Below are 16,387 nucleotides of genomic sequence, written 5' to 3' on the forward strand. Positions count from 1 at the left end.
TGATGGTGTGGTAGAACATAGAGAGAGAAGTGAGATGAGGCAGCTGGCGGCGATTGGGCGAAGGGTGGTGGTCCAGTGGCGGAAGAGGAGGAAGTGGGCGGAGGAGTAGATGGTTAAGAAGATGGAGAAGAAGAGTGGGAGGTATGGTGATGAAATGTGTGTGTGTTAATAGATACAGAAACAGAAGAAGAAGAAGTTGTTGCAGGGTAGGCAAAAAGACAAAACTACCCTCACATGCTTCTCACGTGATGGGATTTAACAGAGTTTTTCTAACCCAGTTAGCGTAAAGGACATAACTTGTAGGAAAAAAAAGTTTAAAGTACACCGCCTGCAAGGAAACTTAGAAAAGGACACGAACCGTAATTCGTCTTATTTTAAGGGACAAAATTTGTAATTCTGTTTAACTTTTAAGAGAACACATAAGAAACTTGGTAGATCTTATGTGAATTTCTTCCATTAGATAATAATAACAATAAAATAGTTATTTTATAAACTTCTGTTAAAGAAAAAAAAAAGAAAAACAAAAGTATTAGAGTTTGTGAGTGAGTCAAAAAAAACCGTAAAAGGAAGTAACGCAAGACTTGTCGTACTCAAATCTGTTCCCTTTATTCACGCCGCATTCACTTCACTCTCTTCTTCAACTCCTATTCTTCTTCTCCATCTTCTTCCATTTCCTATAATAATTAATAATTTACTCCATATATTATTATTATTATTCCTTCACCATAAGATAAGAACCAGCAGCAATCAACCAACAATGGCAACAACAGATCATCATCTCCATCTCACCACCACTTGCAGCAAACTCAACATCCCATCTGTCTTCTTCTTCTTCTTCTTATACGACATTATATCCTTCATCTTCTCCTTCATTCTTTCTCACCCTCTTTACTTCTCTTACGTCATCTTCTTCTCTCCATACATCCTCAAATTCATCTCCTTCAACTCGCCTCTTCTCTTACTTCTCTCCGTCATTGCCTCCACTCTCCCACTATCAAAACTCGGGTTCATTCAAACCGCCCGGTCCAAGATGAACGATGACGTGGAGGATAATAATAATGATAACAACGAGTTTCGTCAGTTTGAAGACCTAGAGATGTATAAAACCGTGTTTCACGCTCCACCGCCGGTGTTCACTGACGGTAACGGTGATGATGGACACGTGGCAGTGACGAGTAATAATTTGGAGAGTCTGTTTGAGGAATTGGATCGGTTTGAAGGTTCTACTAAGAAGAAGACATTAGAGGTGGTGACGTCATCGGTTTCCGGTGAAGATATAGAATCCGATGAGGATTCGTGGCGGTTGGATTCTTCTTCTAGTGGATTTGGGAGCTGTGGCTCGACGGCGGCGAGTTCGCCTATCGGAGGAGTTGCCGGAGAGGTACAGAAACTAGAGCTGCTGACGTCATCATTCTCCGGCGAGTATGAAAAAACCGTGAAATCGAATCTAACGGCGGCGATTAAGATGAAGGATTACAAAACGACGTCGCATGTTCATGAAGTGTTGAAGAAGTTTGAGCCGGTGACGTCATCAGATTCCGGCAGGAATCAAAAAACGGTAAAATCATATTCAACGGTGACGTCAGCATTTGCCGGCGAGGATCAGAAAGACGTAAAATCAGTTTCGGCGGCGGCGATTGAGCAAAAATTACTGCCGGTGACGTCATCAATTTCCGGCGAAGAACTGAAAACCGGAAAATCAAGTTCAACGGTGGCGATTGTGAAATCATCCCTGGTGACGTCATCATTTTCCGGCGAAGGTATAAAAACCGTCATATCAGATTCAACGATGACGTCATCAATTTCCGGCGAAGATATAAAAAAAGCTAAATCAAGTTCAACGGTGACGTCATCAAATTCCGGCGAGGATCAGAAGCCAGTGAAATCACATTCGACGGTTGGAGAAGTATACCGAAATTCATCGCCGGCGGTGACGTCATCAATTCCCGGCGAAGGAAAAAGTTCCGTACAAAACTCACATTCCATGCAACTAATTTCATGGAGACTAGACTCTTCAACGAGCTTCAGTAGCTACGGGTCGATGCGAAAGGAGAAAGAATGGAAGCGGACATTAGCATGCAAGTTATTCGAAGAAAGGAACAATTCGGAAGGCGGTGAAGAGGGAATGGACTCGCTATGGGAGGCGTACGAAGACGATAATAAGCGGGAATCGAGGAACCGAAAGGAAGCTATGGTTAATAATAATAACAATGTTAGTAGTAAGAAGAAGAATAAGAAGAGCGAGTTTAAGTATTTTGACGATGGTGAAGACGAGGACGAGGACGATGACGAGTTTATGAGTAATGGGCAGTTGTGTTGTTTGAAGGCATTGAAGTTGTCTACTGGGAAGATGAATTTGGGCATGGGGAAGCCTAATCTTGTGAAGATTGGTAAAGCTATTAAAGGGTTTGGTTGGTTGCATCATGTTGGGAGTAAACATGGTTAAAGACATTAGGTTTGGTTTGATTGTTTGTTTGTTGATAGATTTTTTGTTCTTTTTTTGGTGTTTTGTTGTTCATTTGTTTGATCTAATTTTTTGTTTATTTTGGTAAGTTTAAGTTTTAGTTATGTATATAAAATACTTTATTCTAAGTATAAAAAATGTCATGTTTTGAAATTTGAAACACAAAATATTGTATGCTAAGGCTTTCGTGAAGGTCTTGACGTGGCGTGAAAAAATAGAGGGAAAAACCGGTTTGGATAGATGGGTTCGGGTGAAGAATGTGAGATGATAGGAGAAAGGGAAGGGGCTGACGTGAAGGAGAGAGACTTCTGCCTGTGAGACGCATGTTTTACTGTTGATCTTATTATAACTTATTGTACTTGAGTTTAAATAAAATAAAATTATGTTGCTACTTTATAAACTGTCATTTAATTTTCGACCGAAGGACCTTTTTTGTGTCACGTCGACTTGCTTTACTAATGTAATGCGAATTGCGTATACCCGACAATGTTATACACGTGAACATGTGAGTGTGCAAACAAGTGAACACACCAAAATATGTCTTTTCTGTTATGGTATGTTATTTAGGACATTGACTGAAAATCTATTTTGTTGCGCATAAAAACGCTTCACGTGGGAACTAATAAACATTTCTCTGTAGGACTCCTTTTTAGTACAAAAAAACACAGTTTGATTACATAAAAGCAGTAAATATATAATAAACATAGTTGTAAAGGTTTCTCTTGTGTTAATTATTTAAGTGTCGGTAAGATATGAAGACAAGACGATGACTATTTGTTACGAATGTTACTCAATGATGTTTGTCTCTTATGGGCAGCATGCCTGTGCTGAATCCGTATATTTGTTGGGTAAAATACAAGTCTTGTCCATTTAGATAACGCACCTTTTTATCATTGTAATCATATTGTCAAAACTTTTTACTGTTTTTTTTATTGAATATAGAAATAACATTGTATAAAATTTATTAATAACCTTTTTTAGAACTTTAGTATATCCGGATGTCATGAAGAGTTTATCTGCGTTTATATTTTAAATATTTATATGGTTTCAATGTATATATCTAAAAACATTTAGATCAGAAAACATGCAATTGGAATAATTTTATTTCCACACTTAAAAACCACATAACATACACATACATGATTATGTTGGTGATGATGTATTTATTTATACATAGATAAATATATAATTTAAATTCAAGTGTTAATTAGTAGTAAAAATAGCTTATTTTTGCAATAGAATAATATTGATATCCGTTGGTGGAAATCATGGCAATCGGAGCGGTAGCAATGATAATAGCAAATGCTGTTTTATATATTATATTTTTTGGAACAAAACAAAAATATAGATATTAAGAATCTCCAACAATGTTGGAGAAAATGTGATAGATTATAGAATATGAAACTATGAAAGTGATAAGAGAATATGAAAGAGGCAAACAACCCATTAGACTGAATAGAGTAATAGACCCAAAACTTGATAGAAAAAAAATCAAAGTAATTAGACCATGTGTAGTTATAAAGTTCCAATATCAGGCATTATACGTCACGTGGCGTCCAGTCAGAGTTATGGTTTTTACAAAAACAGACTATAGTCATAACTCTTCAACCTCAGATATTATGCGTCACGTGGCGCCCAGTTATTATTAATTTTATTTGTTTTTTAAATACTAAATCATTTAAATAAATTAACATAAAATTAAAAAATACATTAAACTTCCAAATAAAGATTGGACTATCGGGTCGTCTTCGGATAGCTCATTTGATAAAACCTCGATGTCTTTGTCCATTTCATTCCTTCTAAGTAAGTCAACGGCGTCCAAATTTACTTGAAGTCGTTGGGTTCCAAGGTCGTGTAAAGCTTGGAGTCGAGAGTTCATTTCTTTGAATTGACTTTCCAATTCGGGATTCGAACCCTTGCCGACGACGAAGCGACCCCTTTCCCCCTTCCCTTGGCCTTGCTTCTTCTACCCCCCGGCCGAGGCATCTCGGTAGTATTCACGGCATCATTATCGCTTAGGTTGAAGTTTCGAGCGTCGGAACGGGGCGTGTCTGGATCAACCGAAGACGATGTTTTAGACTTTTTTTTACGCGGACCACCTTCGGCTTCGGCTTCGGCATCCAACAACATGCCCCATTTTGGGTGACACCTCAAGTGGTCTTTCCAAATGCCAAAGTAGTTGAAGGCCCCCCAACCTTATGTTGATACTTTGTCAACGCGTTTTCCATGACTTCCGCGTCCGAGACACCGCTACTCCTATGTCGATTCATCCGAGAGTAAACCGTATGGAAAGCCAAGCATTTGGTGTTTATGTCGCCCCATTTCGACAGTAACGAATCTTTTTCTCGACGTGAGTCCCCGCCAAGCTCGTGGAACAACTCTATAATTTTGTGCCAAAATACCCCCATTTTTTGATAGTTCGCTAAAAAAAATAAAAAATTACAAGTTTAATGTTTGTTATAAGAAATTTAAAAATATATATATGTATTTTAAAAACCTACCGCATTTGGCATCTTCCGATATCGCGCACTAAGCACGAGCACATAGTACGCACTTGTCGATACTCCACGGTATCACCGTCTTTTTAACCCGAGGTTCGCCGGCGGACTTCTTTCTGTGTTTTCTCGAACGTCCGCGTTGGCTCGAACCGCCTACGGTCTCCGGGACGGGTTGTGTCTCCGGCACGAACTCGACCTCGGGTTGGGTCTCCGAGACGGGTTGGGAACCCGAAACGGAAAAAATGTTTGCCGTCGGGTTTTTGAAACCGGGCAACACATTTGGCATAGAGTTTTGTAGATATGCAATGTACGCGGCCATTTGCGGGTCATACATATGCGAGACGGGTACGGTTGGCGTCGAGGCGGTAGATTAGTTCGGTTGTGGATTTTGGTTGCCTTGACGGGCATATTGACCGAAACCGATAATATTTTGGTTGTTATTCGGAAACATGATGGTATAAATATTTGTGTAAAAGATATAATTGGTATAGAAGTGGAAGGAATGTGTTAAAAAAATGAGTTTGGTTTGTTTATATAGTATAAATATAATTAATATAATTAAAAAAAAATAAACCAACGGCTCCAAGGTCCCCAACGGCTCTTTTTTTAATTTGCGTGCCATTAATCCTGCTTTACTTATAACGTAGCCAAAAAAAATTACAAAACGCAGGGGGGGGGGGCGGTGACAATAACACCATTAACAGAATTGAATATGGTGTTATTGTGTGTGGGCGTTATCCTCCAAAACGCATACACACAACTCACCACTACGGATGGTCTTACAATAACACCATTAACAGAATTGAATATGAAACATTTGATGAAATTAAGAAAAATAATGTGTAAAACCTTAATGTTGGTGTCTAATCGTATAACAAGTTCACTTATTTTTTTTTCTAGGATTGATCGAGTTATTGGTTAATTTATTATATTAGTTTGATTATAGATCACTGCTTTATATTATTTTAACTTATTTTATCTGTAATGTATTAATTAGTTAAGGTAAAGTTGGGCGAAATGAAAAAAGTGATCACATGAGGTAACAAAACTTAAGACTTAAGTATGAGAGAGATTAAATAATCACACGGCCTTATGTTGCGCTGGCCTAATATATATATTTTGAATCCATTAACCTAAAGTTGGATTTGCTGGCAGCCCAAAAATGAGCCCAGGAAGAAGAACACAAGTAAAGTAGGGTTGTTCACGAGCCGAGCCGAACCGAGCAAAGACTTGCTCGTTGCTTGGCTCGTTTACAACCGAACCAAGCCGAACGGCTGAAATTCGAACCGAAAGAAGCCAAAATCGAATCGGACGTTTTTCGATCAAATGTCGAGCGATTTCGAGCATTATTTATTTCTTTTTAACTTTAAAATTTTCAATAAAAAACGAATTTGAAGGTTGTAAAAAAAATATATTTTATAAATAAATTAGAAGTTTTTAGATAAACGTGTAATAGATTGTAAACTTTTATTAAAATTGAGTTTGAAGTGAGATATAATGATTATGTAAACAAACTTTTAATATTAAAAAAACTTGAAGTGAACAAATAAAACTAAATTTTGACGGAATATAAAAATTTTAAAGGAGTAAAAATAATTGTAAGCTTATATTTATGTGTTTTATCTCTCTCTTTCTATATATATATATATATATGTATATATATATATATATATATATATATATATATATATATATATATATTTATCCCCCGTATTACGGGGGTTGTTTTATATTGTTTGTTCTAATATTTATTTATTTTTTGGTTATGTTTTTTTATTGTATGAAAGTTAATAATATATTTATGGTTTGATGATAAATTATGAGATGTTATAACCCACCGGTTTAAAAGCTATATGGGTTTGATGAGACCCAAGACCCGTTAATTTTTTTTACTATAAAATTGGTTTTTAATTATAAATAATATTTATGAAAGTTAATAATATACTTATGGTTTGATGAGACCCAAGATCCGTTTATTTTTTTTACTATCAAATTGGTTTTTTAATTTAAGTAATATATATCTTTTTTAAAATAAATAAGATATTAATTTTTATTATATTCTATTTTATAGAATTTTCACATCAATAATTTTGGTGAGAATAATTGTTAATTTAATGAGATGTTATAACCCGTTTAAGGAATATCTAAGTTTGGTAAGACCCATACCCGTGAATTCGGGTCAATGCATGAGAAACCTCCATTTAAAAATCAAGGAAATCCGGTGACTCCAAAAAAAAGGTACGGGGGTTCTATTGTATTGTTTGTTCTAATATTTATTTAATTTTTTAATTTATTTATTTTTATTGTATAAAAGTTAATAATATACTTATGATTTGATGATAAATTGTTTCACAAATAAATGAGATGTTATAACCCGGTTTAAAAGCTATATGGTTTTGATGAGACCCAAGACCCGTTTATTTTTATTTTTTACTATGAAATTGGTTTTTTAATTATAAATAATATTTATTAAAGTTAATAATATACTTATGGTTTGATGAGACCCAAGACCCATTTATTTTTTTACTATCGAAATGGTTTTTTAATTTAAATAATATTTATGAAAGTTAATAATATACTTATGGTTTGATGAGACCTAAAACCCGTTTATTTTTTACTATCAAATTGGTTTTTTAATTTAAATAATATATATATCTTTTTTAAAATAAATAAGATATTAATTTTTATTATATTCTATTTTATAGGATTTTCACATCAATAATTTTGGTGAGAATAATTGTTAATTTAATGAGATGTTATAACCCGTTTAAAGAATATCTGGGTTTGGTAAGACCCATACTTATGAATTCGAGTCAAATGCATGAGAAGCCTCCATTTAAAAATCAAGCAAATCTGGTGACTCCAAAAAAAGGGGTAGCGATCATATCGCGACACGTAGGATTTTTATGTCTTCGTTTATATATATTATATATATATATATATTCATATATAATTATATATAAAATAAATTACAAATATTCGAGCCAAACCGAACCGAACCGAGCAGAGCGGCTCGTTTTCAATCGAGCGAAAAACGAGCGAGGATTTTCAGAGCGAGCAGTGAGCGAGTTCGAGTGACAAGCGGTTTGGACGGCCCTAAACAAACTGGGCAATTGTGTCAAGAAACTATACTTTTCCAAATATTCTTGCGACAACAAATATAAATAAAACCAATATACACAAGAACTCACAACTCTAATAACAAGAATAAGAATAATAACATCAATATGATGAATCTTATGAGCACTTGTGAATCAAAGGGATGAAACTCTAGAAAATATAACAAGAGCTAACGCCCTGTTCTTGAGTTTTGAAAAAGGAGGGAAAGTAAATAAAAACTAAGGATATTTAAAAAATGGGTGTTCTTGAGTTTTTTTATGATGGAAAGGAAAGGACTAGGAGGAGTTAGGAGGGGTTAAATTAATGTATTTTCCCAATAAGTTATCCTCCCAAAAATGGGATGATTACTAAGGATAACTATTTTTAAACATAGTTATCCCTTCCTTTCATCTAATTTCCTTCAAACTCAAGAACACACCTAACTAAAAAAAATTTTCTTCCCTTACCTTCCCTTTCTTATCCTTCCCTCGCCGTTCCTTTTCTTTCCTTGGTTAAAAAACTCAAGAACAAGACGTAAAAGACTAGAAATTAAATACGCAATAGTGAGAAGTTCATGGCTGTAGAGAAATCTGAATCATTTTTATAGAGATCAAGAATCGCCAACTTGGTAAGTTGGTAGGCTCAAACTGTGACATGAGATCTAGAAGCCCAAAACTAGAGGTGGCAATGAGAGTGGGTTGGGTTGGGTTGGGTTGGATTTAGGTGATAAGTCAGGATGGGTATGGGTCAGGATGGATATGAGGTCATGATGGATTTTTAAAATAGAGAGTTAGGATGGATATGGGTCAAGATGAGTAAAACTAACCCATCTTGACCCAATGAAAGGCTGACATACAAAAGGTTTTAAAAACTCCTCAAAAAAATATTCAAAAAAACTATTAAAAAAATAATAACTCAAAATATAAATAACAAACGCAAAATGTGAAATAACTAAAATGTTTCCCTAATCATCCTTGTTCATAAAAAAAAAAAAACTTTTTGTACCGGTTCAATTTCGAGTTTTTCGGAGTTTTTTTTCGGTTCGGTTTTGTTTTTTTTCATTTCGGTCGGTTTCGGTATCTGCTCGGTTTCGATTTCTCGGTTTTTTCGGTTTCAGTGTTGTTTTGTTTTAGTCAGTTTTTTCGGTTTTATTTCGATTCATTTGTTTTATTTTGGTCGGCTACGTTTCAGTTTTTTTGTTTCGTTTTGCTAAGCTTTTTTTTGTTTCGTTTTGGTCAGTTTTTCGTTTCATATCGGTTTTTTTGTATCGTTTTGGTCGTTTTTCTATTTCGGTTTAGTTTCGTTTCAGTTTTTTTTTGTTTCGTTTGGTTGGTTCGGTGTATTTGATTCGTTTTGGTCCGGTTTTTAAATTAAATTTAGTTTTTTTATGTTTCCTTTTGGTCAGTTTTTCAGTTTCAATTCGGTTTTTTTGTTTCATTTCGGTCGTTGTTCTATTTCGGTTCTGTTTCGTTTCGGTTTGTTTGTTTCGCTTTGGTCAGTTCAGTGTTTTTGTTTTTCTTGGGTCAGGTTTCAGTTGCATTTCGCATTTTTTGTTTCGTTTTGGTCGTTTTTCTCTTTCGGTTCAGTTTCGTTTTGGTTTTTTTGTTTTGTTTCGATCGATTCGGTGTTTTTGTTTCGTTTTGGGTGGTTCGGTGTTTTTGTTTTGTTTTGGTTCGCTTTTCAGTTGCATTTCGCTTTTTTTTGTTAAAACTTTTCGGTTTCATATCGGTTTTTTTGTTTCGTTTTGGTCGGTTTTCTATTTCGATTATGTTTTGTTTCGGTTTGGTCGGTTTTCTATTTCAATTCAGTTTTGTTTCGGTTTGGTCGATTCGGTGTTTTTGTTTAGTTTTGGTTAACTTTTCGGTTGTATTTCGCTTTTTTTGTTTCGATTTGGTCAGTTTTTCTGTTTCATTTCGTTTTTTTTTCGTTTTGGTCGTTTCTCTATTTTGGTTCAGTTTCGTTTTTGTTTCGTTTTAGTCAGTTCGGGGTTTTTGATTCGTTTTGATCGTGTTTTGGGTTTTGGATGAGTTTTGTTTCGCACGTTATAGTTTGGGTATTTTGAATTAGATAAATTTTGGATAACTTGGATATTTTGTTTTGACCTATTTTAACCTATATATGAAACTCACTTGTATATCTCCAACCCATCATGACCCATTTGTAGAATTTTTTTGATCCATCCTAACCCATTTTACTTTTAAAGTTTATCCATCTTGACCCAAAACAACCCATTTGGGTTGGGTTTGCCTCCCTTACGGCCAAAACGCTTCATTAACTTCAAGCCCACAGGCACTTTCGTGCTTCAAGCCCAAACTCTCATATGATCAGCCGCTAGCTATAGCCTATAGGTGCATCAATCGGGTTTTTCAAATACCTAGTTCTGGGTATGACCGAGTATTGGAAAATTAGGTATTGAAAATACCGGGTCGGGTTCGGGTCTGGGTATGGTCTCTAAAAACCATACCCTATGCATAGGGTTCAGGTGAGGTACAGAACCGGGTATTGTAAAACGGGTATTTGAATACCCTATTTTCGGGTTCTTTTCGGGCCTTCTTTTGTGTATTTTTCGGGTATAGATGAAATTTTTAAGGGGTTACAATTTTAGGGGTATTTTTCAGGTATTTGAAACACCCGTTTCGGGTATTGGAAAAACCCGGTTCCAGTTATGAAACCGGTTCCGGATTTTGGGTATTACCGGGTATAAATGGGGTCCAGTTCCGTGTACGAGTTTTGATACTAAAATGCAAACATTATCCATACCTATGGGTAGGTTCAGGTATTAAAAACCAACATATAAAAACATCGGTTCTGCGTAATTTTTGGGTCCGGTTCCGAGTTCAGATTTTTTGTGCACTCTACCGCCAACCCTCACATAATATGCAAATAAACGACAAAATTATTTTAGCAACAATTAGACAAAATAACATGCTATTCCAGAAGATATTTGTTTATTGAATTGATGAGAATTATAAGTACGTATTTCAACAAATATATGAATGGATTTCAACAAATATATGAATGGATGATTCTCATTAATTGGTTTTGATTATGATCCCACCACCTTGAACCTTTTGCTCGTTAGTGCACTAGCGCCCAAAGGTAATAGTAAAAATCAAGTTTAATTTTACAATCACAATCGGCCGGTAATAAGCTTTAGAGTTTAGAGAGGAAGATACAAATGAAAAATTCTAATGAAAGTTAAAAAAAAATAATAATAAACAAAATTTCTAAAATTCATAGATGGGAAATAATAAAACATACAAATTAACGAGGATTGCAACATATAACACCTTTTACAACAATTTCACCTACTTTTATTCTACATAAATTTATACATTCAATGTTACAATCCCTCAAAACATTACAATCTTCAAAATTCAATATTTACAATTGAGCAACATAACTTAATTAGAGATCAACCAAAATTGAGCAAAATAACCTATAGTCTACAAATGCACTATACACACACCATGATTAACCAAATACACAGGTTTTAACCCACAAAACGTTACGTTTATATATATATATATACACACGAATCTAACCAAACGTGACGGCGCGACGCACAAAACCTTCGAATGTCGCGCCAAAACCTTCGAATCAAGACGCGAAAGCAGCCGGAAATATTGTAATGTGTTTCAACGGATGAGATATATCAACCCCTCCCGCATGTTCCACAAACCCCGCAGGCGAAAACGAGCGACCGTGACATATACACACGATGCTCACCTCGTTTTTTGTATACCGATACAAGAACCCGCTAACCGTCTTCCCATTTGGTCCGTTTCCTGTGGTCGAAACACACGGCATTCGGGCCAGTAACGAGGCTTGTTGTTGGTGTTGGCTATTCGGTTCGGGTTTAATAGGCGGGTTTAATATAGTTGAGCCATGTGGGTTCAGTCGGTCAGGTGGTTCGACACTTGCTGTTGAAGTAGTTGCCGGTTGTTGGTGATCCAGTTGAGAGTTGTTGCTTGAATTGCTTCGGCTTTCGTCAGTAGCAGTAGCACCACCTAAAACCAGGCAAAAACGTTTATATATCGATGCCGTCAACACCACGTTTATATATTGTCCGCTTATCCACCTATCTATTGTAATTGGATCTTTTTCTTTAATTAGTTAAGAAACAATAACATAAAACTTAAAAACATCCTAGAAGATTATTCTCGGATCATCCAAAAACAAAAACAAAAACAAAAAATTTAAAAAATAAAAATACACGTACAACAATAATAATATTTATAGCTATACCACCTGAATTTAATTTCACACTATGGTCCACATAACACTAAGGCCTAATGGTCACTCTAATGTCTAACCTACATTAATGTTAATTAAGATGACATGCCATTTTAAAAATGAATTAAACCACATTTTACTTGTGTTAAATTTGATAAAAGTACATGTATTATGCTTTTCACGTGTTAAAAGGTATAAAACAAAATATTAAATAAAAAAATAATGTGTGAAATGGAGTTAAATGGATAAAACCATGTCTTATGTGATGGAGTGAAGGAGAGAAAAATAAGCTATATTATTATGTTTATATGAAGCTGATATTCTGTTTTTATTAAGTTAAAAGAGGTTATGGTAATTTTGATTAACAAGTTAAACTTTAAAAATAACTAGTTAGAAAAGCCTAGTCAATATTTTGGAAAACCATTACAATCACATAATTCAAACTTTTAAAATTATTGATCATAATTAATCAGATCAAAGAAATCGAACTTTGAAAATTACTGAAATCAAACTTTGAAAATTATTGATCATAGCGTTGTTAGAATATCTAGATAATTTAACTTTTTATGGTGAGAATAGCCATCCAACCTCTATTCAATCCGGTGTGTGATACGATTGTGTATATAGCTAATGCTTTATAGTTTATATATATTCAACTAATACCTTGTGGAGAGGAACATTGGCCATCAGAATATGCTGACGTCGCACAACCATTCGATTTCACTTTACAATAACATCTTCCACCACCACCATCTTTCACGTTCCCTTGATACGGCTTGAAACTCCCGCAAGCCGTTGGCCGGCAAACACAATTATTATCATCGTCACCTGGTGACGTCGAAACTAAACCAACCTTCTCTTTTTTAAGCGCAGGCTCAAAAACTTGCGCCTCTAACCATTCCTTATTCTCCACAAAGGGTCCACTAACCGAACCGCAAGAACCCGAATACTCGACCGATGATTCCTTAAGCTTCTCCTCCCTCTTTCGCCTCCCATTCGATTGCGTATTCAAATTTTTTTCAAGGGATTCTGTAACAATTCGGGTCAGTTTCTTCGATTTTCCGAATATTCCACCAATAGACAACTCCAACATTAGCTCATTATCCTCCTCCATTGAATCAAAATCCAAACAAAGGGTTTTTTAATTTTTAATTTTGTGTTGAAAATTGAAATTGAAATGGAAATAAAATGAATTAACTAGGGTTTTTTTCTCAATTTAAAATGGTGATGTGAAAACATGGAGGGAAAAGAAAATGACACGTAAGATTGGTTAATGTTGTGACGCGTTAATGTCGGAACATTATAAGATGTTACATTTGTTATACGATGACACGTGGCGGAGAATTAGAGAAACGAGATTTGAGGATGAGTGCATGTCGGACACGTGGCGGGTTGTGTTTTGATGGGTGTATGTTAATGTAGGATGGAATGGAATCTCCGCCTAGGTTAAGGATAACACGTGACGTGTGTGATAGCATGTTTGCTTTGGGTGTTTGACACGTGGCTGAAAATGTGTACGATTTTTTAATTACGTATGGGTTGTGTTACATGTGTGTGATATTACGCATCGATGTTGCTTTGTGGAAATTATCGTACACGTGGTGCGATGCATGTTACGAATAATAATAATAATAATAATAATAATAATAATAATAATAATAATATTCCTGCGATGATTGATTCTGTTTGCGGTTGTTGGTTGGTTGAGTCTAGTAGTTTGGACCGGGCTTTTTACGGTATGACTTTAAACGAGTCGTATTAATAGGTTGACAGGTTAAAATGTTGAAGTTTAGTAAGGTAGCTTGATTACAAACAGAAAATAGAAATAAGGAAAATATGTCACATGTTATTACAAATACAAGTAATCAGGCCGTCTTCGAGAATTTAGATACCTCGGCCGAGCTAATATAAAAAGACCCGTAGGCCTTAACAGAAAATTTTTATTCGCTAATGTACATGAATAAAACTTTTATCAATTGATTTATTATTAGCAGAAATCATTCTGAGCATGTAATTATCTCATTAACCATTGCAATAAACCTTATTTTTAACACCAAAAAACATATATATGTAATATGTATAAAAATGTTTGTGCCCCCGAACTTATGTGATGGTGCGGCTCGTACACCCTCCGAGCCTCCCCTGCAAATAATTCGTGTTAAGGTCGTAACTTTTTGGAAGTCACCTTGTAATATTTCAGTTAACTCGAATCAGTCGTCTATCTTATAAAAGAATGCAGAATTATACGAATTACAAAATATGCAAATGAGGAAAAACAAAATGTTAGAAGATAATTAGCTAAGATATATGTGTGATAGAAAAAGTTAAAACACTTGAAAAAAATAGAACATTCAAAATGATATTCATTTTATGTGCAAACGTAATTTTTACAACAAATAGGCTGAAGGAAATTAAGAAAAGAGCTCGATAAGTAGTTTTTTTTTTCAATTAATACGTTACACGTACATTCGTTAGAAGGAATGAGCAATGTTTTGAAACCCGGACCGGACCGGGACCCGGTACTCTTAGCAGTCCGGTTCATGCTATTTAACCCGTTTTCTAATTAACTGGCCGGTTTTAACGGTTCGCGGTCGAACCGGAACCGGCGACCCTGCGATCCGACGACCGGTAACCTTGAATATTACAGGTGTTTGAGGTTTTTATTACTCAAAAACAACCTTCAATCGACCCAGCCATGGAAGATTAAGCCTTACTTCAAAACCACTGATTTTATTGTCTCGTTGATTAATGCGTGACTTATCTGTAATTCATCGATAATAGTTTGTCGAAAAACAAGGCCTGAGTAATGCAATTTTTGTTGGAAGTTACTAAGCAGGGGCGGAGATAGTAACAAGTCAGGGGTGTCCCCCGTCCCCTGTGAAACAAAAAATTTTAGTGTTAATATACCGAAAAATTCCCGACCGACCCCTGTAAAATTTTGACCCCGACCCCTATGAAATTTTGAAACCGAACCCTGTATAATTTCAAGACGACCCCCATGAGATTTTGAGACTAACCGTATTAAAAAATACAATGAAAATTTTATAAATATAATTATATAAACGTTATACAAACAATTTTTCCTATTAATATCAATAAGCCCATTTGTTTAATATCCAATCCAATTTTAAGCCCAAGACCCAATCCTATTCTAAATTAATATTTTCTTTTAACCCCTTTACCGCCTCTGATTCTGATGATCGGCCAAACAACTGAACAAGAAACAATTGAACACAGAACAAACATAATCAGTCACACACTCACACCCTCGTCCCTCTGTCCCTCAGATCGGCGTCGGCCTCTCTAGGCCAAACAACTCAACCCACAGCCTCTGCGGACTGCGTCTCTGCCTCCTCTGACTCAATTTCCAACATCCATCTTTGTGATAAGGTATAACATAAATACATAATACATTTAATTTATGTCTAATTTAGTTAGGCTTTAAGATTTTTAGGTTAATGATGTTTAGATTATGTTAAAAAAATGAGGGAATTTTGTGATTTTAGGTTAATAGTTTGATTACTTGCTAAGTTTGTTGTATTTTTGATCTTACAGGAAGAAAGAATAATGAATCCGATAATGGAGAGATTTCTTAAACAAAAAGGAAATCAAGGATCGTCTTCTTAGACTCCCGAGTTTGTTGAATTGGATGATCTTCCTTCGGATCCCGCCGATAGAAAACCGATCTCTAGTTATAACGTGAATCAATTTTAAAGTAGATGATGTAATGGTTAGATTTCAAAAAATGAAAACTCGTAGAGAACAATTTTGATGTATTTGTTATCTAATATTTTGTTTGGTAATCCTTTTTTTATATATATATGACCCGACCCAATTCGACCCGGCAGTTGTATTAGTACTGACCATAAAAATTCCCGACCCCTATGAGAAAAATTCCTGGATCCGCCACTGTTACTAAGTGATCATTGAGGAGATCATCATTGACAGATTATAGAGAACTCTTACATTAGACCATCTACAATGCAAATCTCCCTGAAATCATCTAAGCCTCGTGCATCTGGATCTAAGGTGATATATTGGTTGTGGGATGGAAAGAATTGTCGTTGGTCATCACCGTCATTACCACCAG

General features: G+C 35.2%; 2 protein-coding genes across 2 annotated transcripts; one reads left to right on the forward strand and one right to left on the reverse strand.

Annotated features, from left to right (window-relative positions):
- Positions 1 to 757: 757 nt before the first annotated feature.
- Positions 758 to 2,738, forward strand: LOC143537448 (uncharacterized). The gene has a single exon (XM_077031221.1). The coding sequence runs from the start codon at positions 758 to 760 to the stop codon at positions 2,444 to 2,446; it is 1,689 nt and encodes a 562-aa protein (XP_076887336.1). The 3' UTR covers positions 2,447 to 2,738.
- An 8,916-nt stretch (positions 2,739 to 11,654) lies between these two features.
- On the reverse strand, positions 11,655 to 13,917 carry LOC143537472 (uncharacterized). The gene is made up of 2 exons (XM_077031237.1): positions 12,961 to 13,917; positions 11,655 to 12,071 (listed from the first exon to the last, which is right to left on the reverse strand). Exons 1-2 carry the CDS (start codon positions 13,409 to 13,411, stop codon positions 11,662 to 11,664), a joined length of 861 nt encoding a protein of 286 aa, XP_076887352.1. The 5' UTR covers positions 13,412 to 13,917; the 3' UTR covers positions 11,655 to 11,661.
- Between the last annotated feature and the right edge of the window lie 2,470 nt (positions 13,918 to 16,387).

This window comes from Bidens hawaiensis, unplaced genomic scaffold, assembly GCF_021521415.1.
Source record: "Bidens hawaiensis isolate Kalapana, Puna unplaced genomic scaffold, B.hawaiensis_p1.1 tig00011192_1, whole genome shotgun sequence".
NCBI lineage: Eukaryota > Viridiplantae > Streptophyta > Magnoliopsida > Asterales > Asteraceae > Bidens > Bidens hawaiensis.